The sequence below is a fragment of the Electrona antarctica genome (assembly GCF_951216825.1).
Source record: "Electrona antarctica genome assembly, chromosome: 3".
Classification (NCBI taxonomy): Eukaryota; Metazoa; Chordata; class Actinopteri; order Myctophiformes; family Myctophidae; genus Electrona; species Electrona antarctica.
In genome coordinates this window covers 43,835,336-43,858,368 of record NC_136808.1, presented here as the reverse complement: position 1 = coordinate 43,858,368, position 23,033 = coordinate 43,835,336, and the positions used below count along the sequence as shown (strand labels likewise).

Below are 23,033 nucleotides of genomic sequence, written 5' to 3'. Positions count from 1 at the left end.
TCATTTTATTCTCCCATATAGAACGACACAATGTAACATAGCTCTGTTTACACAATGCTGTACCCCCCTCCAACTGTATATGTTCCCCATCTTAAATCCTGAATATGGAGAATTAGGCATCATATATGAGATGCGAATATTATAATTGGGATTTCATTTATATTGCATATTTCATCTTACTTACATTTTGTTTACAAGGTGAACCCTCTAGGGGTTACACCGTTTGTCTGTTTTCTGTTTTTATGTTTTGTGTGAGGACTGCGGATGAAAATTAGCATCTTTGCTAATCCCGGTGTATTTACGTTCATGTGACGTTCATTAATATGCTCTGTCCTGTCTAAATAAACAAATAAAGTAAAGTAAAGTAAAGATAATTCGACCCGGTAAAAACGGGTCGAACGGACTCGAATTTGCGGTTGGTCGAATAGTCCTGGGTCGAAATCTCTGGTGACCGGGTAAACTAGCCCTATATTCTCGAGAAAATAAAAACAAAAACAATACACTGAAACCGATACTCTGTGATGTGGAAAACATCAAGATACCTTTTTGCTGTTACATAGCAGACATAACTAGGAGTGAGTTTGGTTTCAGGAAACGCTGATAGCATCAGGCTAACAGAGGAGGGAGGGAGCGAGAGAAGAAAAGGAGGTTTCTTGTTGTATAAGCAGGCTAAAAGCCCCTTTGGCCTTAGTATAGAGTTGGCCTGTAACCTACAGCTAGTTGGATAAGCCATATGCCTCATTGGACTCTATTCAAACATCTCTCAGCCAGATGTGGAAACCCACATTTGTCGCTGGTGTAAAAAAATAAAAATAATAATCAGACCTGTCTGAACTGAGTGGTGCTGCATGTGTGTGTGTGTGTGTGTGTGTGTGTGTGTGTGTGTGTGTGCGTGCGCGTGCGCACGCAAGCTGCAGTGGTCAATGGGTCTGTGTGTGCGTTAGGCTGCTCAACAGTGACACTTAGGTCACCCATCAGTATTTCCGTACTCAAGCGGGACAGTACTGTACATACACAGAGACATACGGACAGACATTGCTGTTCCTTGGAGTGGCTAGCACCACTCAAAAAGGCATGAGTGCTGTGACATAATCGGCCCCTCCTCTCTCTGCCTAGTTCCGAGGAAGGGCGGCTGCATGTTGGGTCTAAACAAAAACAAAGATGCTGCACCAGCCCCTCGACCAGCAGACACGCAGGCGGCTGCATGTCCACTGGACCAAATTAGAAGTGAAACCTGGGCCCAGATGTATCAAGTATCTTAGAACAGGAATGTTAATGCGGGACCACTTTTCCCCCTTAAGGCATGGTGAGGTTTATACGGTCACTGGCCAGGGATACTGCCTGGATGGTGGCATTCTCTGAAGGTTAATGCAAGCTCTAGTGTTCAATTACAAATAAAAGCTTGAAGTATACACTGACATCACGGCGCGTAATCAGTGCCTCAAACTGTGACTCCGCCCACCCCCGGGGGAAGTTGTGATTTGCGCTCGTTCATTGCAATGCAATTTGCGGCATTTTCAAAACAATATTGAGCAGAGTAGCGATTATCAAACGTATTTGCAATGCCATACGTTGAAAGATCTGTTGCCCGTGGACAAGGCAGGCTACCTCCGCAAATTAGATAGCATCGGCATAGATGTTTGTCTGTATGTGATTAAGGATTGGACCAAGTTGCATTGGCAGCCATAGAAAATTCTTACCCCAGGCTAAAACCGGATGTGACGTTTTTGGGCGTTCCTGTCTAGCGTGGTGTCAGTGTATTACTGAATTATTTTTGCAAAGCTCAATAAGCCTATCTCACAGAATTTCCCCGCCCCCCTTAATACGCCCCCTTTCGGGGTTAGTGGCGATAGCGTGACGTCACTCCATAGACGCTACATGTTAACAGAGGTAATTTAAGAAGTCTACAACTTTTGTTTTCTCAAGGTAAGGTTTGTTCTATCTGTTCGAGCTGATTTACCATCTTGTTTGCTTCATAATAATATTGGTCTGTCACATTTTTACATTAGAAAATGTACTTAGATTCTCCAGAGAAAAAAAACGTGTAAATGCTAATGTTAATGACACCACTATTTACCGGAAGTGGGCGTGAAAAGCGGGCTGTGAGATAGGCCTAATGGACAAGATTGATTGATGCACACCGAACACATTCAATGAGAACATCTGAGGTGCAAGATGATGGTCTATAATAGGTCCATCCATCATACACACTGCAGCCAAACACTGCAGAAAACTGTTGGCGGGTGTTGCAACGTGTTGTTGTGACCTTGTAGATCTGCAATTGTCGCAGAATGTTCTCCCCAGAATAGGGACGCTAGGGTGCATGTGGTTTAAAAGGTCCAGACATGCTATTTGTCACCTTCCAGCAGGGCCTATTGTCTCCTTTGCAGTTACTTCACAGGTAGGCCACGCAGTACACACAGAAAACACTAAAACAGTAACAGATGGATGTCAAGTCTTTGATCCAGTTTGAGTGTTATACATTGAACAGAAGTGGGCAGTTGAAATCATAAACATACCTGTTATATTGAATTGTGCTGCAGAGTTGCTGTGCTGCTGGTAGGAACGGTTTGGCTCCCTGTCCTGTCTAGCCCTGCTCAGTGCACAGGTCACTTTATAAATGCACACCCAGTGCTGCGCTTCTCAAGACCGCCACCAAGTTCTTAGCTTTCGCATGTTTCATAACTACTTTTTATGCATGTGATGTATTGCTATGCTTTGTTCTTGCTTAATGTAAGTCACTGTCTGGATTAAGAGCGTCGGCTAAATTCCAAAATTGTAAATAAGCCTTGCCGAGCCATGAGGCCCAGAGGGCAGGATCGAGCCCATCTCCCGTTTCTGTAGCATGAGGCAGCTTAATAAGCAGAATAAATGTTTGGTGTGACCACACCCTACCTTCACCATCAAATCGGCAGTGAGGGACAAAGTACTCAACCCCAGTCCAATATTTGACCATAAGTATCTACTGTACACTTTGCCTACACATCAGTTGGCGTGGTAAGTGGTCAGACATGTGCAGTTTTATAGCATATAAAGCCAGACTAATTACTTTAACCAATTTGTAAAATTACAGCCTCATCCTTAGATTAGGGGAAATGAGCCCATAGGCAACTAGGAGCTATTGTACCAGCATCTTGGCAAAATAATTTCACAGACATGGGACCACTCCAAAGTTAAAGACAAAATGACCCAAGTAGTACATGACAAATTGCTTTATTACAAAACATTTAAATCAGTACAGGCGTTCTCCAGGGCTGCTCAGCGGCGGGAGCCTGATGCTTTAGGCAGACGTGACGCTCGCTCCTCCTCCACAGCAGCCTGCAGAGCCTCCACAGCAGCTACATGGTGAGAGGAAAACACAATTATAAATCATAATCGTACCTTGATCAACTACAGCATCAAAAGTAGCAGATCTGAAAGCTCGAAACTCAGCACAGACGTGTTGCTTGCCAATCTACTACTTTGCCATGTTTTTACATTTGAATCCTGTAAACTGTTTGACACATTAGGGGCGTGTTTGGAAATAACACACCGGAGCGCACTCGCCTATTAGTTTGCATTGCACCCTTTCCGAATGTGCCCTAGGTTTCCACCCAGACATTTTCAGTTTTCTAAAAATAAATAAAGACTGAACAAAAAGGTCAAGGCTACACCCTCAGTCATGTTGTTGGGCAGAAACTAGACCAGCTTAAGACCACCTAAACTAAAGTCACTGAGCGCGAGCAGTGCCGTTGAGTCACACAGGGAAGGAAAGAAAAAAACCTGTGAACCTACCACATTCCGTGCTACAAAGACAAACACAAAGCTGTGCATAGGAGGGGCCCCTCAATCATGTGAACACTAGCATCCCTATTCTGGGGGCATTAGCAATGTCCTTGCAGAGATTTAGTTCAAAGTAAAACACCAACTCATATCCAGTTTATGAAGTATATGGGGTTTCAGATTTTGGTGACCGCCACCCCCAGTCCTACCATATACTTCCTACTTCAGCAAACAATATCACTGCTGTCAGAAACCTAATGTCCAAAATTGTTACCTTCAGGACAAGGTATATATATAAAAATAAACTGTTCCAAGGAGCCAATATAGGTCACAAGCTCTACTTTTTGTAAGACCAACTGACAAAAACAAGCGTATTTAAATGACAAGATCACAATGCTATACATACTTTTACATGTTCTATGACCAGGCATTAATCCCCCCCCCCCCCCCCCCCCCCCAACAGAAGTTGAAATATGGTTTCTGCCCGACAGCAACGATATGCCCTCACTAGCCTATTCATGAGAAAATGTATTGGCAATCACCATTAACCTGACTCCGCCAGATGGGGCAGCAGAGAGTACACTGGGTCCCCCCCTCCTGCTCCCATCTGGGAACTCTCAGGCAGACTTGATGCTCCGGCCACCAAACAGCCTGGCCAATCAGCGGCAGCTAGAGGTGGCAGAGCAAGCCTCCATGGCTTGCATATGCAATGCTTTTGGTCACAAGAAGTATCATGACACTCAATCTAAATAGTGTAATAAATAAACTCCAACCTTGCAGACTGCTGGAATATTCCTGCACACATCTCGAGTAGTCCAGCAGATCAGGGAGGGCAACCGCCACGTCATACGAGATGTGCCTCATTGGTTCAAGAACCTCACTGGCTCTCTTTGACACTTCACTGAATCTCTGGAAATCAATAAAATCAAGATGCAATTTTATGAACCATACGCATCCCTCTACTGGACATATAACGATTGATAACATTGGCAAAAACTGCATTATGAGCTTAGCTATTTTGGGAGAGAATTGGTAATGGAAAAGAGGGGTCAAAGTATACCCAGGTGAACCAGGTCACCTAAGCCAAGTATATAGAATTTAAGTGGCCAAATTCCAATAACGCAGCTATAACTTGAAGCGTCAAACACCAAGCAGGAAACCGTCTCAAAAAGTAGCAAGGACATGTTATTAGTCAAGGGAAATTCTACCTGTATCTCGCCCTGGACCTTGTCCTCTAGCCTGGACCTTGTCACCAGGGCGTAGGGGTCGGACTGGATCGAGTCCTGCAGAGGAAAACAATCAATGACATTTCAGAGACTAGTATGACTTATTCAGTCACGATATTTGGGAGCCGTGTCCAATCCGACCTCCTCCTCCTCCTCCTCCTCCGATGAGCTGTTGTCTATGGGTTTCGCTGCCTTGGCGGGTCGCTGGGCCTTGGGACCGTTCAACTCCTTCACCCTAATAGAAATGACAAGAAAACCCAATCAAGAGGCGACTTGTATCTGTACGCATGGCCATTCTGTATATGCATGGTAAGGGTCAGGTGTAACCATACGCATTACAATACATGGTTGACGACAATTCAAATCCACAGTAACACATTTCTCTTTTAACCCATTTAGACAGATTCTAAAAATGCCTTATTAAACCTAAGGTTTCTTAAAACCTTCAAATTCATATTTAAAAGTAAAAAAAGTACTTAGTATTGATCAATAATTGATGCATTTGCATTGCAAAATGATTTGATACAAAGTCAAACGATACATAGATTTTTTGATGCAGTTACTGCCCTGTTACACCCCCTATTTGCATGGCCATGCTGTATTTACATTGTGAACCGTTCATTCGATTGACACTTGGCAGACCTGTGTGGAATGGAAATGCTGCAATTTCTGAGCGGTTCTCCAAAACTGTCTCGTTCCCAACAGGCACTGCACTAGTTCAAATAAACTGAAGAGAGAATTCTTCAGTGTAAATTCCATTTTCTAATTTTACAGAGTAGATTCTATACACAGTAAATACAAAGTGGTAAGTGGAAGAAATGATCTGGAGAATATTTAACATTCTTGAGTTTGCGGTGTACCAATTTCCAGTCCCACTCTGAGTGGACAGAGAAACTCAAGGACCAGGGACCCTCAGGGTTTCTAGAAAGGTTCCAAACAGGTCCAGAACCAACTCTGTCAAGTGTACAAATGGGGACCACAGGTGTAGTTTCATGAAATAAACGTCTACCTGTCCGCATAGCGCAGAGTATTCATGGTGTAGTCACATGAAGCCATGCTTGGAGAACACAGTGCGATCTGGCGAGAAGGAGGAAAGGTGCAGGTACGTTAATATTCATGGTTAACCAACTGAGCACAAGTAATTTGCATGGTTTTAAAGCCTTTTTCATCCGTCAGGTCTTTTTACTTTTCTCCAATCTGTTGGCAGCAAAAAGACCCAAATACCAGTGTATTTGTAATTTTGTAGGTTGTGGGCACTTCCAAGTAGAGAAGTCCTGGGCCAACATAATTGCTAGCATATGGTGCTTTATAGAGCCTATACAAAACTTCTATAGCCAGGAGTAATTTCTAGCAGACATTTTTATTGCTGCCACTATTATCGAGTCATCATTTGCAAAAAGTGGCCCCGATTCCTTTATAGAAAATAGAAATCCATTTGCAAAAACAAAAGTAGGAACTAACAAAGTGACACATATTGTAGTCGTGCATGTCATTACTGAAGGAAGGTTGCCTTTTGCATTGATTGATGCACCTAAATATTTAAAATGCATTGCTTTAATTAAATTGATTTATTCCGAAACACGCTGGATGCCAGTAGGCATTTTAATTGTTCCATGTACATACCATGCAGGTCCTGGACTTTTCACCGATGAAGGAGTCTCTGAGTACCTTTGTCAAGGTGCTCAGTCTGAACTGCACATGGTCCCCATGCCTCCCCAAGGAGCGAATGCATTCCTGTGGGAGTGAGAGAAACACTTTGTCCATTAAAAGCCCAGACAACAAATTAATGGAGTAAAAAGTTATAATAAATAGAGTGCATGTGTAACTAATATATATTGAGCATCAATATTTTGAAGTGCATTTTAGAATTCAGTCTATTTTGCAGCTCATAGATTAGTGCAATATCCGATCACTGCCTTTAGATGTCACTAAAGGACAGCTGAGATATGTCAGCTGAGTCATTTCCTGCATTTTATTTTTCCAAGTGCATTTTTGATGCCATACCTTTGTACCGAAGTAAAATAGGGTTGGCTAGTTATGTTTCATATTTAGATTATAAATAACATTCATGTTAACTAAAGCAGATTATAAATAACATTAATGTTAACTAAAGCAGATTAATAGAGTAGAAGTAAAATATTCATATCATGTCCAAAACTGTCACTTGTCAGTCAGCATTCAAACTCTGTAACAAAGCAGCAGATCTACACACTCACAATGCGGTTTAGATGCTTTTGTGTGATGTTTAAAAAAAAGTTATATGGAGATAAGGTTTCTGCCCTTTCCTTCCACCACTGTGACTTCAGAGACAGTGTGCAGCCAGTCTTAATACCATAGACATATAAAGGTAGACTCCCTTTCCAGCTCTGGAGCGTATGTGCTCAAGGGAGGGCAAAACTTTCCCAAGATTCCTTGCGAAGCACCGTGGAAGCATGAGCGTGCGTCACAGAGCGCATGTTCAGGTCTGATAAGGCCCGGAAAAGATGGGCTGTAATTGGCTAGTAATCACTCGAGTGGCAGTGTGACGTAACGTGCCTTCCACACTTCCGGCGTACTTCCTGCCCCAGTGTAAATTCTTCCGCCCATCCTTCAACACACACGCTCCAACGAACTGCAGCGGCCAATGAGGCATCTAATTTTTTATATCTATGCTCAATACCTTCAGGGCCAGCAGGCTGCGGTTGATCTCATTGGTTTCCACCATTGTGGCACGGTCGTTGCTGCTGACGTCTGAGCCCCGCTCGTTCCCAGCCAGGTCGATCAGAGAGAACTTTCCGTGCAAGGTCTTGGCGCGGTTGTTGCATCGCAGGACAATCTGGAGGATGGCGTGGGAGCGGGAAGAGTTGGCATTCGCAGACGTCTGGCCAGACGTCCTATAGAAGTGACAGAAGAGAACAGTCTGTAATACAGTGAGGCTGTGTCGGCTTAGCTTTTACCCATTATTTCTGTAACTTTAACTGTTGAAAAATAGCCATTTTTGAAAATAAAAAAAACATTGGGAAAAGGTGCAAATATTTCTCAGTGAACATTAACTCAAATATTTGCTTCTGGCGGTGGCTGGAACAACATATTTTCAGATGGGGTCTGCGGCCAAATACAGATCATTCTGTTGGTCCTTGACATGAAAAGGTTTGAGCACCAGTGCACCGATACATTTTTCAGAAAACAGTCAGGATTTGGAAGACATTTTGTAGAATCTGGTCTCAGGTCTTAATGGGTTAAAATGGAAGTAGATTGGCTTGTAGATCTGCCATTTTTGAAAACGAAGACTTCAAACATGGGTGACATTGTTCAGCGTTAATATACTGTACCTGCAAGAACTGCCAACTTCTATGATCTTGATGACGTCCTCCGCTGCAGAGACACCAACTTCCAGCAGGCCGACCACCTGAACCTGCTGCCGCTCATCCTCCAGAACACGCAGTTGGGTCTTGTCGTTCAATAAATCATAGACCTGAAATGACAAAACACAAGTTCACTCAATCCTACCAGAACACTTTGTCATGTTGGTGAATTTGGTCCACCACGTAGATTAGGTTGAAAATGTAAGTGATCGCTACACATTTGGGTACAACAGCACATGTTTATTAGATTAATAGTTTTCATACCTTGCCATTGTAAATCTCAAAGAAGGACACATATGGACAGAGATCCAAGTGGGCATACCTCCGGCTGGTAATTAGGCTGAACACATCCTGGGCTGTGTAAGGGACAGAGAAATTTGCAAGCATCTTTTCATAAACAATTAGCATAATGATGTTTTGGTAGCCTGCCATAGCCAACCAGTTGAAGAAATCGAAGATTTACGTTTGCTTACATATCTGAGCTCATTAGGGAACATTGACGTTGCATTTATTCCAAGTTTTAATCCAAAATAATTAATAACCAGCAATGAGCCATCTACAAGCATACAATGTGTGGTGCCGCGATGCATTTTATACTCTACTGCAACCTTTAATCCATGAGGTAGCCATTTTTAAGACATGGTTTTTGGTGTGGAAATTGTATGAGTATGGCTTACCTGCCAAGGCATAGATGCCTTTAGTGCTGTTCTGGCGCTTCCCAGAGAAGTCACCTCCCATGGTCTGAAAACAAGTAAAGTGACATACCATAAGCACATGGTACATTTTAACTACTGCATTAGTAGGCTCAAAGATTCAACCCATAGTGCATAAAATGTGTGATCTTGTGTTCTCCAGAACTATGAACAGACTGCACACTTACATGGGTCTTTCCACTGCCCGTTTGTCCATACGCAAAGCAAGTTGCCATGGCACCATCAAAGATCGACTGGACCAGGGGTTTGGCTGTGAACCTATTGGGGGGGGGGGGGATAATTAATCCTGTCCATTTAACCACTTCTGCTGAATGTTGGCCCAGAACAGGGATGCCATGTTTCCAGTGGTTAATTGCAGTCTAAAAACCAATGACATGTAGGGAAATAGGTCCCACAAAGTCACAATACTAGAGCAGGAAACTGTTAAGATCTAAAGGCCTCGTCTGGTGTTCTAAACAGTGGCATTTCAAACTGAAAGGTAATTCAGACCAATGAAAGTTATCTGCAACATTCTGCTCAAAAACGTATGCTGTCGTACGGAGCATGAGCTGGTCTTTTGTTTCACCTAATGGCAAATAAAAAATGTGTACCCGTCCATGGCTGTATAGCACATTGGGGTTTGAGAAGCACTGGAGTAAAGAAATAGGCCATAGGATTACCTGTAGACCATGTCATTGGTGGCGCTCTCATCGAAGGCGTAATCAAAGTGAAACTCCTGATTCTCCAGGTACTTTGTGAGGTCCACCTTGGTCTTGGGTTCGTGGACCAGCACAGTGCCATTGCCGGGCATAGAGACCACATCAATCTCCCTTCTAGCCAGTTCTGGGAACATGACAGATCAGGGAAAATAAATAATCAGCCGTCAAGTGAAAACCTCATTTTGCAGTAACATTTAAAGTCACTGTATGGAACATGCATTTTAGTGTAATATTCTGTTTTGGCAACACCTCATGGCTCCGCAGGGTAGCCATGAGGTTTTCGACAGCGACCTATATAGGGTAGGTATGATTGACTATTCCCAGCGACCTCATAGGAACAAAGTATAGGATGTAACATCATGTAAGTGGTAAAGGTCAGAAACATGGGATCACCGAGATAACACAGATATAGTACATTTAGTAGTGTACATTTTATTCCATGCAAAACTGATGAAAGGTTTTGATAACATGTGTCTTCTTTAAACATTGTTGAATGGCCCACATACCTTTATCGTTGAATGGCCGCTTGCGGATGCACACGCATATCTTTTGATCTTCCACCTGTACAAAGAAATAAAGATCAGAATTGATGTGCTAAGATGACATACTAGGTCGTAGGTAGGGCTACAAAATATGGAAAATAATCCAGGACAAATGGAGTCTACCAGCACGCCTCAGGCCTAAATCTGCCAGTCCATTGAGTCACAGTAGCAGGGACAACAGTTGCAGAAGGCATAGACACTGGAGCAGCTTTGACATTTTTTTCCGGTGCTACAAGAAATGACTGACGTGTCAATCTTGCGCTCAGAGGAATTACCAAATTTGAGTCCAACTACTTTCACCTGCAACTACTGTGGTTAAATAAAAATATACAAATGCATGTGCTCAAGGGAGGGCAAAACTTTCCCGAGATTCCTTGCGAAGCCCACGGAAGCATGAGCGTGCGTCACAGAGCGCATGTTCAGGTCTGTAAGTCCCGGAAAAGATGCTTGGCCAGTAATCACGTGAGTGGCAGCACGACACAACGTGCCTTCCACAGTTCCGGCGTACTTACTCTACCACCCCTCCTTCGACACACATCGCCCTAACGAACTGCAGCGGCCAATGAGGCATCTATTTATTTGAATTATCTATGGGGTCTGAAGAGGTGAGTTCTCAGATTAAGGCATTGTAGGGTTAGCTCAGACTTTGAAGAAAAGTGTAGCGACCTCTTATGCCTCTCCCTTTAATGTTACTAGCCTAGTCTTAGACCAGGCTTTCCCAAACTGTGGTGCGCGCACCCCTAGTGGTGCGTGGATGACCTGCAGGGGATGCATGACATGAAAAGGGTAATGGCGGACGGTTTATAGTGTTATTTAACAAACGTCAAAACACTGTTTTTGTATAGAGCTGCGTGACGGGAGCGCAGCAGCTCTCTCTCGTGACATTCCTCACCACAGCCCCCCCCCCCCCCTTTCCAAGTTTACACACACACACACACACACACACACACACACACACACACACACACACACACACACACACACACACACACACACACACACACACACACACACACACACACACACACAAAAAAGTTTGGGAACGCCTGCCTTAGACGATTAACTGGATTCCCTTGACACAATTCCTAGGCGATTTGTCTCACCTTCCCCCTCTTGGTTTGAGCATCGGGGGGCTTCATAACACCAGACATCCTTTTGATGGGTTTGATTTTTTCCTTTGGCGCCATGGATGCTCTTGGGCCTGTGTACAGAATATGCAACATTACGGTCAGTTAAAAAACAAAACAAGTCTAGTCCTTTGCTAAGAAACATTTTTGTTTAACACAATGGCTCATAGTCAGTTGTAGTTCAGCTAGTGGAACTACAACTAGCTGAACCCCCCCCCCAATCCTGACCTTTGATCACGTTTACACTGTCCTGGGCCTCGTCGTTTTCCTTCGCCTCCTCACGGAGACGATTATAGCCGCCGGCATCCTTCCTCACCTTTTTGGTGGCGACTAAGGAGAGATACGTTATAAATATACAGATGCATGCATGTTAGTCTCATGTAGCCAGATCAGGGGGTGACGTAAATACCAACCAGTTCCAGTTGAGGGGAGGGCAGAGTTTGGATGAGTTGGCTCTGCGAATGTGGGTTGAAGTGGCGCCACAAACATGCATGTTTGCCTTGTCGAAGCCCTGCAAACTAAAGAAGTGAAATGTAAGTCAAACAGCAACCCGAGTTGTGATAGTAATGATTGAACTTGACTTTTACACAATGTGGAAAAGGAGATTTCAAAATAAACTACAGCATGCACTTGGGGAGAGAAAAATGATTTGTGCTGGAACGGCAGTCTACAGTAAGTGTCATCAGATTTTCACAGCTCCATCACAGATTTAACAGTCTGGTTAAATCGGCAGGGCTGCCCTTAAAGACTGACATGCACCCCCACCAAAAAGTGAAAGGCTAAGCTCAGCAGGTATTAAAAGACTGAAACAAAAAGCACATTAAATCCCATTTGGTGATTATTATGTTATCAATTGAAGACAGCATTTCATGGAGTTGCCGATAAGGGAACATGCATAAAGTCATTGCATAGTCAGATGTGATAAGAAATTAACAGTTTTCACATTAACTAAAATTTTTGCTTATGGCCAACTCTGGCACATTTACATTTGCAAAATGTAAAAAAAAAAAACAGTATTGTCTGTGTTAAAAAATAATCTACACAAGTCCCATGTGATGGTACTGTACAATACACTTCTTTCCTGATAGGCTTGCATAAAACTATTAAATTAGGATTTAATTTCACCCCCTTAAACTGTAACGATTCAACTGTTCAGATATGATCATCAGCTACACAATGACTTTACAGGCAACAGAATCCCAAAACACCCGTTCATGACCTTATGAAGAATGCTTAAGGAATATGTGATTGTCAGCTTTACAAAGAGAAACATGTATAGCATGCCAACCTGTCTGTTCAGCCACAACGGCTGCTGGAACAGAGGCTTTTGATTTTAAAAAGAAATAAATTGGGAGAAAACAGTCAATATATACAAATGCCAAAATGGATGTGACTCAGGTGTAGTGAAAATCAATTTACATACCAGTTGGAGGAGCAGGAATCCTGGACGAGCGCAGGCGGCTAAGGTATTTCTGCAAAGGGAAAGAAAAGAGACAGAGTACAGTTATCATGAGACATAAATGACACTTTGAGCTCATGCAACAACAATCCATATAGTGGTCCTTAATGCTCATGATAAGTACCCATTTGTTTCTACTCAGTGTTTCATAGCAGTGATTTACCAGACCACCATTAGGCAGTTTCCCCCCCCATTTAAACAAATTTCAATGTTTTAGAAGTACAATGGATTCCATTACAGCATGCCAACTTTCCAGTAATAGAAACTAGAAAGCATGAGTTTCTATTAGATTAATCATCCATTATGTCACTGGTAAGCAGGTTTTTGAAGTGTCTAGTTCAGTGTTTCCCAACCTTTTTTGTCCCAGGGCACACCTAGATATACGGTGTATAGGCCTATCTATATACATATGTATGTATATATATATATATATATATATATATATATATACATCATTCAATATTTTGAACTAAAGTTCATGGTTCCAAAAAAATGAACTTTTTCGTTCTCTTTTTTGAATTATTATTATTACCACAGTACCACAGCCCATAGCCATATAGAACCTCAGACTTTATTGAATAAAAAAAAACTTTGGGGGATTTAATAATGAAAAAATAATTCCTTTAAAAAAAAATACATTAGAGAAAAAATAGCTCATATGCAATGTGAAATGCCACCTAATTCTTAATCCTTTTCCTCGTCTTTATTATGGGCCAACTTGTGAAAGCTGCATGCTTTTATTGTGAAGGGTCTCAGTTCTCACAGCCTGCATATTTCCACGTGCTGAAAATAGCTGATCGACAAGCTCACAACGTGTTGCATCCGCAACGCGTTGTGAGCTTGTAAATCAGCCATTTCAGCATGGAACACGTGTACGACGAAGAATAAATCAGGCATCACTGCGCTTCTGTGGAGGGAGGGAGATATATTGTGTTGGCCGAACGAGGCGATCATGTATGGACAGTTGGACAGCTATTTTTCGTGGCACATTATGTTTAATCACAACAACGTCAAGTTTACTTTACCGCCTCAGTGTTTGGGTCGGCACATGTAGGACTGTATGTGTCTGCTGTCTACGTGCATATGCACGAAATGTAGCGTCTTCTGGATGCATCTCTTTTGCATTAACATTTCAATGGCCGAGGGTCGTAGAGTCTATCGTTCCGTCGTTATCGCACGTCTAATGGTTAGACGTGTGACAACAACGACGCAACAATAGGAAGCCTGCAGCCCAGTAGCTATAATATTGCTTTCGGGGGAGGGTTAGTGTTATTTTCGGTCAAATCAGGCGGCACACCTGGACACATGATCAAACAGCACAGTAAAGTGCCGCGGCACACAGGTTGGGAAACACTGGTCTAGTTCTCCGAGCCACAGTAGACAAAATTATGAACATTAGCGAGGACCAATTATATGAAACACACCCATGCATGCAGTTTCATCTCCGGTTACAGACTCACTATGTGGATATTCCAAAATGGGGGGGGGGGGGGAAACAAAAAGTACATATCAGCACAAACAAGGCTAGGGACATCTCCAGTGCAGGCCACCAATCAGTTTCACGTTACGGGAAATGCCAAATAAGCTAAAATTGTCAATATCTTGATTGCATTGAAACCTTGTTCACACTTGCCTTGTCTATGGACGGAGTCTCTTTCACAACCAAAGAGGTGAGGCGAAGCAGGAGCTCCTTGTTGTGGGCGAACAAAATCAAAAAATCCACCTGTACACCACAGATTAACATGGGTAGAGGTTAGGCAGGGTTTCTGTGAAACATTCGTCAACCAAGGGTGAATACTTGTTGACCTGGCCGACTTAACAAATCCATACACTTAACCCTTAGAAGGTGAAAGACGCCAATTGGCGTCTTCATCAGAATTCCGTAAATGATCAATGACGCCAATTGGCGTCTTCACAGTTTTTGATGAATCTAAACATATTAATATGCTCCGAAGCGCTGTTTAAATTCCTGAGCTTATATTCCAACTACATTACCCAGAAAACCCGTGTCACGTGACACACGTGTACGTGTTGCCATTGGAAGCTGGTCCCACCCCCTGTAAACAGTGGGGGCAGAGGGAGTCTTCATAGTTTATTGTTTTGCCTGTTTTGCCGTCTCGCCCGAGCGATTTTCTAGCAGAAAAAGTTGAAAGCAGTACTATTTATTTGAGCGAGTTTTGTGGTAGTAGTATTGATCCATACGCGTCCCAGTCGCCTTCTCCAGGCGGAGTAGCCCTGGTCCAGTGCTTACAGCGAGACTCGCTGCTCCCTCCCTCCTTTTTTCATTGTCTCCCCATCGTCGTCCGATGAGCTATACCGGGAAACCATTGAAGAAGACGATCAACCCGGAATGTTTTGAGGTAATCTTATTGTAGAAAATGCCCTTCTATAGTGATCAGAAATCATAAGATGATCGCTACAAATAGATGCTTGGATAATTACTACTACTAGTCAGATCATGACGCCAGAATGACTCACCACGATGGCCCCCAGCCATTAGCCAGCACCAAAGGTGCTGGCTAATGGTGTTGGTCGGTGCATTGGTGCTGGCTAATGGCTGGAGGGGGGGTTGGTGTCGATCGGTTGGTTGGTGCAGTACAAATGTATCGTAGCAGGCATGCACGCATGGCAGTACAAGTATTTTATATTGTAGCGTGCCTTATAGGCGATCTGATCTTTAGAGTAATGTTCGCTCCTTTTATTTACTGTCTACAAAGACGGAGAACAAACATGCATCGTTTACTGAAGCAACGCGTGGCTACAAGGATCGGAGGGGGGACGGGGAGTGAAGCTAACAGTAGCGTATTATATAAGATCTGTATGACGTTTCATTGACGTCTGAGCTTGCATGATAATTGCATTCATTGTATATTGTATACAATCATGATTGTACATTGTTTAGTGTGTCTCCGTGTGATGATGATGATGACGATGATGTCAGATAGCCTACGTCCCCCCCCCCCCCCCCCAACTGGCTATTGGCCGGGCTGACTACAGCTAAATGTTTATTTTTATATATTTAGAACTGGCATCAGATGAGGAGGAGGAGGATGATGATGAAGACGACGAAGAGTCAAGACTGCGATGGAGTTCTCCGACACTGAACCGGATGCATTCATTCATTTCAGTTGTTTTTTTTAAATTTAGCCTACACACACACACACACACCGTCAAGAACAACTGGAATGCAGTGGTTTGGGGACACTGGGGAGTTTGGGGACAACTGTTTTGTATGTAGGCCTATTTATTTTCTGTAATATTTATTATAATTGTATTATGTTAGTAGTCATAAAAAATAAAAGACAAGCTTTTACAATGAGTTAGACCTGTCATGGCTATTTTGTTCACTATTCTGAGGTTTATGGTTTGACTAAGCGAGTTTCAACTGTGATTTACTCTGTAACGGTAGATGGTAAGAACCCAATTTTTTTGTTATAATACAGTATACATTAAAGTCTATATTTTGATACATATCATGGGCACAAAGTCATATCAAAACAATGTCCTTGGATGTGTTTTTTATCAAAACTGTTAATTCACAACAGGTTTTTGAGATACATGCATGAATAGACACGGTACTGGTAAGACTATGTAAACATGGTATATATCAAAAAAGAATTGAGTTTATATGATGTTCCATTTCAGAGCTAGGGGGACTTTTAGCTGGATAGGTCAGATTGATCATGACTGACCATGCTATTTATAGATGGCAAAATATCTACAGTGGTACATGTGAGAAACTTTTTATTTTATTTTAATTGAACTAGACAACTCACCCTTTAAAATGAGATATTGCATGGCTATGTACGCCCAGCAGAAAAAAAGTTATTTAGAAAATAAAACTTCAACCGGGCATAACTTTTTTTGTTGTCCTAGAAACACTACCCAGTGTAAATGCAGGCTCTTTTAAATGGCTTCCAACACAAAAACTAAACATTTTATCAACTCAGTTAATTTTTTTCCTGGAAGCAGACAAGCCAAGCTTTCTCTGAAGGTCTTTCGTTGTCACACATTCACAGCAGAGAATTTTCAATAAATCATTCAAAAACGCCATTCTGCCATAGAGAAGTCTAAAAACTATATAGAAATCCTTGAAACTCTCAAAGAGTTAAACACGAAGAGAAAAAACATGGTTAATGTTGGACAGGCAGTATAGTTTGATAACCCATTAAAGGAGAATTCCATGCTAGGAGGCTTTCTTACCTTTCTTTGTAGTCGTTACGTCCCCATCAAAGAGGTCCAGGTGTTTTTTTGTGCAAAAACTCCTTATTGGCTATTTCCCCTACCATAAGCCCTCAATGAATTGCATTGACTTGAATGGGGCTATGGGGTGTTGTGCTAATTCGCTTATTTCCATCAAAATAAGTAGTAAAGTGTGCCGCTTGGGATATTATTTACATGATGAAGAGGATATATACAAAATAATATTTTTTAGCGATGGAAATAAGCGAATTAGCACAACACCCCATTCAATTCATTTATGGCTTATTGTAGGGGAAATAGCCAATAAGGACATAACTACAAAGAAAAGGTAAGAAAGCCATTTAGTATGGAATTCTCCTTTAAGACCAGGAAAAGCTATACGATTGTAGTTATACCCATTTTTGTTTTAACAATATACAGAAACATCTAAAATGACACTGATGCTTTCCCCGTTTTAATGTTATGGAATTTAAAAAAAAAAGTCAGGATTTAGAAGGCGTTTTTCAAATTGGCCTCAGGTCTAAATGGGTCGTTATAGTGGACATGATGGGCTATAAGGTTGCCATATAAATTACATCTGGCTTTGACACTTGCCTCCTTCCTTTTGGCTGTATTCCTCTCCATCCACTCCACCATAACCGTGCCTTTGGCTTCATCCACAGACATCACCTCTGAAGAATGAACTCGGCCTAGTTGCATAGATTCATGAAATGGGTATGAACATAAATTTCATACAGTAGAGTTAAAAAGTCAACTGGATCACTCACTAAGACATAGGGTTATCATGGCAAATATATTACAGTAGACTCAAACTCAGGAATATGTTCTTTAATACCATGTCATATTCAATCATTGTGGGCCACGTCTTCAGTCCTTTTTTCCCTGGCTTACGCAAGTCTATCACATACCCAAAGCCCTTTCAATAAACTAATACAAATCATGCCCCTATTCAAAATGCACACCTCAAACAGGGCATACTTAGACCATTAATAAAAATGAACATGTCTGAATTATGCTCTTACCATTTATATGCATGATGTAACGGCAAGTTAGCTCTGGTTAAGATATATAAGTGCATTTTTAATAGGGGCAGTGGTTTGCGTACATAATTGAACTTGCTCTGGTCCATACAGCTCAGTTGAAGTTCTCCTAACGCTACCCCAATTGAATCATTGTTGATTGAGATATTCAGCTTCATTCCCATAATTACACAAAAGACTAGTTAGCGATAACTGCAATGATTATGGGAATATAGAGCAAAGAAATGACATGGACTGACCATTGCTCCCGTTTATGTTCACAGTCTGGCCGAGCAGACTCCCAACAATTTGTGCCTCCATTTCTTCGGTAAGTAGTTCTGCCTGCAACGAAAACACTGTCAAGTAACAAACGGTCGTTAGCCAACATGAGTTTTTGCGACATTAAACTTACAATGAACATTTTAACCATTTAGCAGGGCATTTATCCCGATCGACTGTCAGAATAATCGGAATAAGCATGAACTCCTGTCAAAGTTCTACACGTCGCAGTGGAGTGCCGAGAATAAACTAGACACCTGCATTTGTCTAAACAACTGGCAATCTAAATAACATTAACATTTGGTCAAGAAAACAAGAACAGCATTGGATTACCGTACTTACCACTAAAAGTAGTATTTTTTTACAACAAAAACACACCACTGTTTGCCTGCGTTTAGTTTGAATCAAGTATCAAACCGTTCTTCTTTTTTGGCATTTTATCAGCATTTGGAACACCTGATTGGTCGAATGACAGGAAGTTGTCATGATCAGACTGATGACGATTGGCGTTTGGTTTGACTGGGGCAAATTCAATCAATATAATGATTGATTGATTGATTGATTGATTACTTTATTAACAGTTTGCAGAAAAAAGCACAGGAATTTAAAACCCAAGAAAGCCTACGGCTTGTTTCCATTGGGGTCCTTTATTCAATATGATATTTCAATTTTAAATTATGTTATGTTATGAATTAATAATATAAAGACACGTTGCCCATGCAAACCACATAGTCCTACGGAATTTATTTGGATTTTGGATTTAATAGGCACAATTATCAACATAAAGTATTGGTTTTGCAGTCCATTCAATGAAGCAGTAATTGTGCAATATCATGCTTCACCACACTGTGGTAGTGTCGGAACATTTTTACACCATGGATGAATTCCAAACACAAGCGCACGGTGCCGCAAGCCCGCAACCATCACAGTTCACTGAGTTCAGACGGTCCACATGCTGAATATCCTACGTTTTCCAGTGTGCATCATCTCAAACAGTCTGTATCTGGAGTGTTACTTTTACTTCATGTCTTCTCGAATTAGTTTTGCCCTGCTGTCAACTGTGGTAGACATCCAGCAGAGCATGAGGGGGCTCCCTATTACAGCCCAACAAACCAGAAGCAGTGGTACCCAAACTAAACCTTTTGGGGATGTGATGTATTTAAGGTTAGCCAATGGAATACAACCAGGACAGCCGTATATGGAATATGTAGTTCCAGGGACTCCCCTAGAAGCAAAGATTTGAGTTAAAAAAAAGATGTGTGGCACACACAAAAATAGCATGTCTGTGGGCAGTTCAGAAACCAGTCTGTGTCTCATAGGAGGGCTGTGGGCAGTTCAGAAACCAGTCTGTCTCTGGGCAGTTCAGAAACCAGTCTGTCTCATAGGAGGGGTGTGGGCAGTTTAGAAACCAGTCTGTCTCATAGGAGGGCTGTGGGCAGTTCAGAAACCATTCTGTCTTATAGGAGGGCTGTGGGCAGTTCAGAAACCAGTCTGTCTCATAGGAGGGCTGTGGGCAGTTCAGAAACCTGTGACATCATTTTTTTTACAATTATTTTTGAAAAAGCTATTTAGATTTGTATTATCGTGAGAACGATGGCTTCCATTTTCACATTACAACTTTTCTGGAATACAAAGCCTGCACTTTCTATTATCTTGGATTCCCCATCGATGATGTCACTGGTGGATGGGTTTCTGAACTGCCCACAGCCCTCCCATGAGACACAAGGAGAGGCATTTTGCATTTCTTTCACTAAATGCTGCATTCATGGTCTGGAAAGGGCAGTTGTTTTACAGAAGGGTAAAGGGGCAGGGGCTGAAGCCCCCTTTGATGTCTGTGTGTGCACGTCCCTGCTCATATGCTGTCTCCAGCAGACGGAGTGTGTCTGCTGTATAATTGATAAAAGTGAAAGCAGTATCAGGTAACCAGCCTACAGGTTCCAGTTACACTTCATGTGCCATGGCATGCCCCCTAGTGGTGGTGCTGGTGTGTTTGTAGGTGTCGGTTCATGCGTGTCACAATGAAGGCTAAAACAGCAGAAATGCAGATCAAGGATTGTGTTAAAGTAGCTGTTAGAGTTCGACCATTCAACAAGGTCAGTGTCTGAGTGGGTATATATTTTTAATTAGCCTATTTTAGCGATTGTTTTATAACTTGCTTTAGGCTATAGCTCTTTACTCTGGAGACATCTGATCCCTGGCTCTTTGTGTCGGTTACCTGCATGGCTATGCCATTTTGACTATGCCTGTGTGTCGTGCTTTTTTTTTTTTTTTTCACTTTCTATCATTTCTGAATGGATTCATTTTCAGTGTGGCGATTGTAAATCATTTTATTTTGAGTTACTAGAGTTATGAGTTCTTTCTTTTGAAATCCAGAGCGATTTACATTAAGCAAGAACAAAAAGCATGGCAATACATCACATACTGTACATACAAAGTAGTTATCATGAAACATGCGTAAGATAAGAACGCAACAGTGGATCTATATAATGGAACTATACATATAAACTATAGGCCTACTATACTATACATATATACTATAAAGTGCTATGACTACATGCAATTATAGTGCTGTCTACGTCACATGCTATAATTAAGTCTGTATAAAATGCTATAGTCTACATAAAGTGATATCTACGAATAGAGCTATATCGAACATATACACTATCCCAAAATATCACTTACACCCTTTTAATATTTTTCAAGGCTTCACCTAATTTGCAATAACATACATTATTGGGAAAAGGCTAGCATTTGTGCAGCCAAAAAAAGATGAATGAATATGTTATGCTTCGGACAAACAAGTAGGCTAATATGGTTTGACCAAACTAATCATTTATACGTTTTAAGTTATTATTCAGGGCTCACCAATAGTAAACATAACATCAATAATTCATGGCCTTGCTGAAGGCCCAGATATGTTATAAATTGTATCTGCTTATATTTTAGTAAATTGTCGATCAGGCTTAATTATGACCCATGCAGCCAGGGCCGCTTGTAGTCCAGTGTTATTTTTGGCAGCAAAATTTGATTTTAGTTTTAGTCATAGTCTTTTGAATAGTTTTCATTTAGTTTTTGTCACATTTTGGAATGTTTTAGTCTTAGTCTAGTTTTAGTCGACTAAATATCATAAGGTTTTAGTCGACTAAATCTACAGTTGATTTAGTCGACTAAAATGTATTTTGGCGGGCCTGATTTTACACCAAGTTCACAACGCGTTTTCAGCATGCAACCAAGTGTAAAATGACTTATAGTGGATCTCTTGTCCACTAGTCCCTTAATTCCATTTTAGTCTAGTTTTTATTTGTTGACGAAATTGTCAGTATATTTAGTTTTAGTCATCATAGCTTAGTTTTCATTTAGTTTCCATTTAGTTCATCAGTGGAAAAAGGTTGTCGACGAACATTTTTTCTGTCTAAGGGCCGATTCATAGTCCTATTTTACCGCTGTAGTGCCGAAATGATTTCGGCTCGTCAGAAATTTTCAGTAGCACCGAAGAGCTACTTTAGGACGGTACCCGCCCCCCCGAACCTCAAATGACGTCACATTGTAGGCTCTACAGAGCCGAACCGACTTTTATTCGGCTCTAAAATAGGAGTATGAATCGCGCATTAGTTTTAGTCGATGAAAACAACACTGTTGTAGTCAAAGGCCCCTGCAGGGCACTGATCCATTGGCCCTGTGAGGTCCACAATCTGTCCACCATGAAGCCCAATGAACACAGGAAGGTCAAACTGACATCATTCAGAACTTCTGATGGGCGGTCTGGTCTCATAACCTTCTCTCAGAACTCCTGCAACCACAGTTGGTCACCAGTGTTGGGCACTGTCCAGGTGTTGGGCACTGTCCAGTGGGTGGAAGATCCAGACCCACAGGAACGCACCCAGGGTGCTGGCCCAATTCCGGCGAGCCGCCCCGCGTCCGAAACGGTTGAGTAATGACAGAGTTACCGTGTGGGGGTCCCTCTACTGTACCCTCTACTGTACTGCACACCCGAAATCATCATATATACAGTTAATATGTGCATGTGTTTGTGTGTGTGTTAGGTTGCGCACAGGTGGTGAAAAACAACCATGCTGTTTTCGTGCTCAGACCCACCCAGCCAGCCAGCCACCCACACACATAGCTCCGTAAGGGAGTGGTTGCACCACTCAACACACACATAGCTCCGTAAGGGAGTGGTTGCACCACTCAACACACACATAGCTCCGTAAGGGAGTCCACTCAACACACACATAGCTCCGTAAGGGAGTGGTTGTTCAAAAAGGTACAATAATTGTCTGTAAGAAGAATAGTTTATATCTGTCCGTGCAGAGAGAGAAGGATGCAGGCAGTAGCTGTGTGGTGTCCATGTCCTCCACCTCCATCACCATCCAGGACCCGCGGAACAGCCACTCCCGACGATCCTTCTGCTTCGACTTCGCCTACTGGTCTCACAGTGGCTTCACACGGGACCGCAGTGGCCTCTTCCTGCCTGAGGAGCCAGGGGGGCGCTATGCTGACCAGGTGAACTTCAGGATATCCTAAATTAAATCAGTGGTTCTCTTCTCAAACTCAAACTTTAATTTCAAAGACCCCCGTAACTCTGAGAGTGTAAAGAATGGTCCATTTGGTTCCATGTGTTACACTACACACTCCATGTGACCCTAACTCTGTCCACAGGG

At 42.1% G+C, this 23,033-nt stretch overlaps 2 protein-coding genes across 3 annotated transcripts in view; one reads left to right on the top strand and one right to left on the bottom strand.

Annotated features, from left to right (window-relative positions):
• Window positions 1-3,197: 3,197 nt before the first annotated feature.
• LOC306920157 (kinesin-like protein KIF2C) lies at window positions 3,198-18,771 on the bottom strand. Of its 2 annotated transcripts, none has more exons than XM_079496804.1 (22): window positions 18,715-18,771; window positions 18,354-18,449; window positions 17,669-17,763; window positions 14,505-14,594; window positions 12,836-12,884; window positions 12,701-12,736; window positions 11,826-11,930; window positions 11,641-11,742; window positions 11,389-11,486; window positions 10,250-10,304; window positions 9,705-9,867; window positions 9,213-9,303; window positions 9,010-9,073; window positions 8,597-8,688; window positions 8,300-8,442; window positions 7,648-7,861; window positions 6,612-6,722; window positions 5,998-6,065; window positions 5,130-5,223; window positions 4,971-5,045; window positions 4,536-4,671; window positions 3,198-3,338 (listed from the first exon to the last, which is right to left on the bottom strand). In XM_079496804.1, exons 2-22 carry the CDS (start codon window positions 18,412-18,414, stop codon window positions 3,259-3,261), a joined length of 2,022 nt encoding a protein of 673 aa, XP_079352930.1. In that variant the 5' UTR covers window positions 18,415-18,449; window positions 18,715-18,771; the 3' UTR covers window positions 3,198-3,258. The 2 variants fall into 2 exon arrangements, with proteins under 2 accessions (XP_079352930.1, XP_079352931.1); XM_079496805.1 differs by having other exon boundaries at window positions 18,354-18,435; window positions 18,715-18,766.
• A 1,640-nt stretch (window positions 18,772-20,411) lies between these two features.
• The window catches only part of kif28 (kinesin family member 28), a gene marked incomplete at both ends in the record, with an annotated part of 22,860 nt that continues 20,238 nt past the window's right edge, over window positions 20,412-23,033 (top strand). The window contains 3 exons of the mRNA XM_079496356.1: window positions 20,412-20,465; window positions 22,684-22,875; window positions 23,032-23,033. The exon at window positions 23,032-23,033 is cut by the window's right edge and continues 49 nt beyond it. Coding sequence (XP_079352482.1) covers window positions 20,412-20,465; window positions 22,684-22,875; window positions 23,032-23,033 — 248 coding nt within the window. The remainder of the gene's footprint in view (window positions 20,466-22,683; window positions 22,876-23,031) is intronic.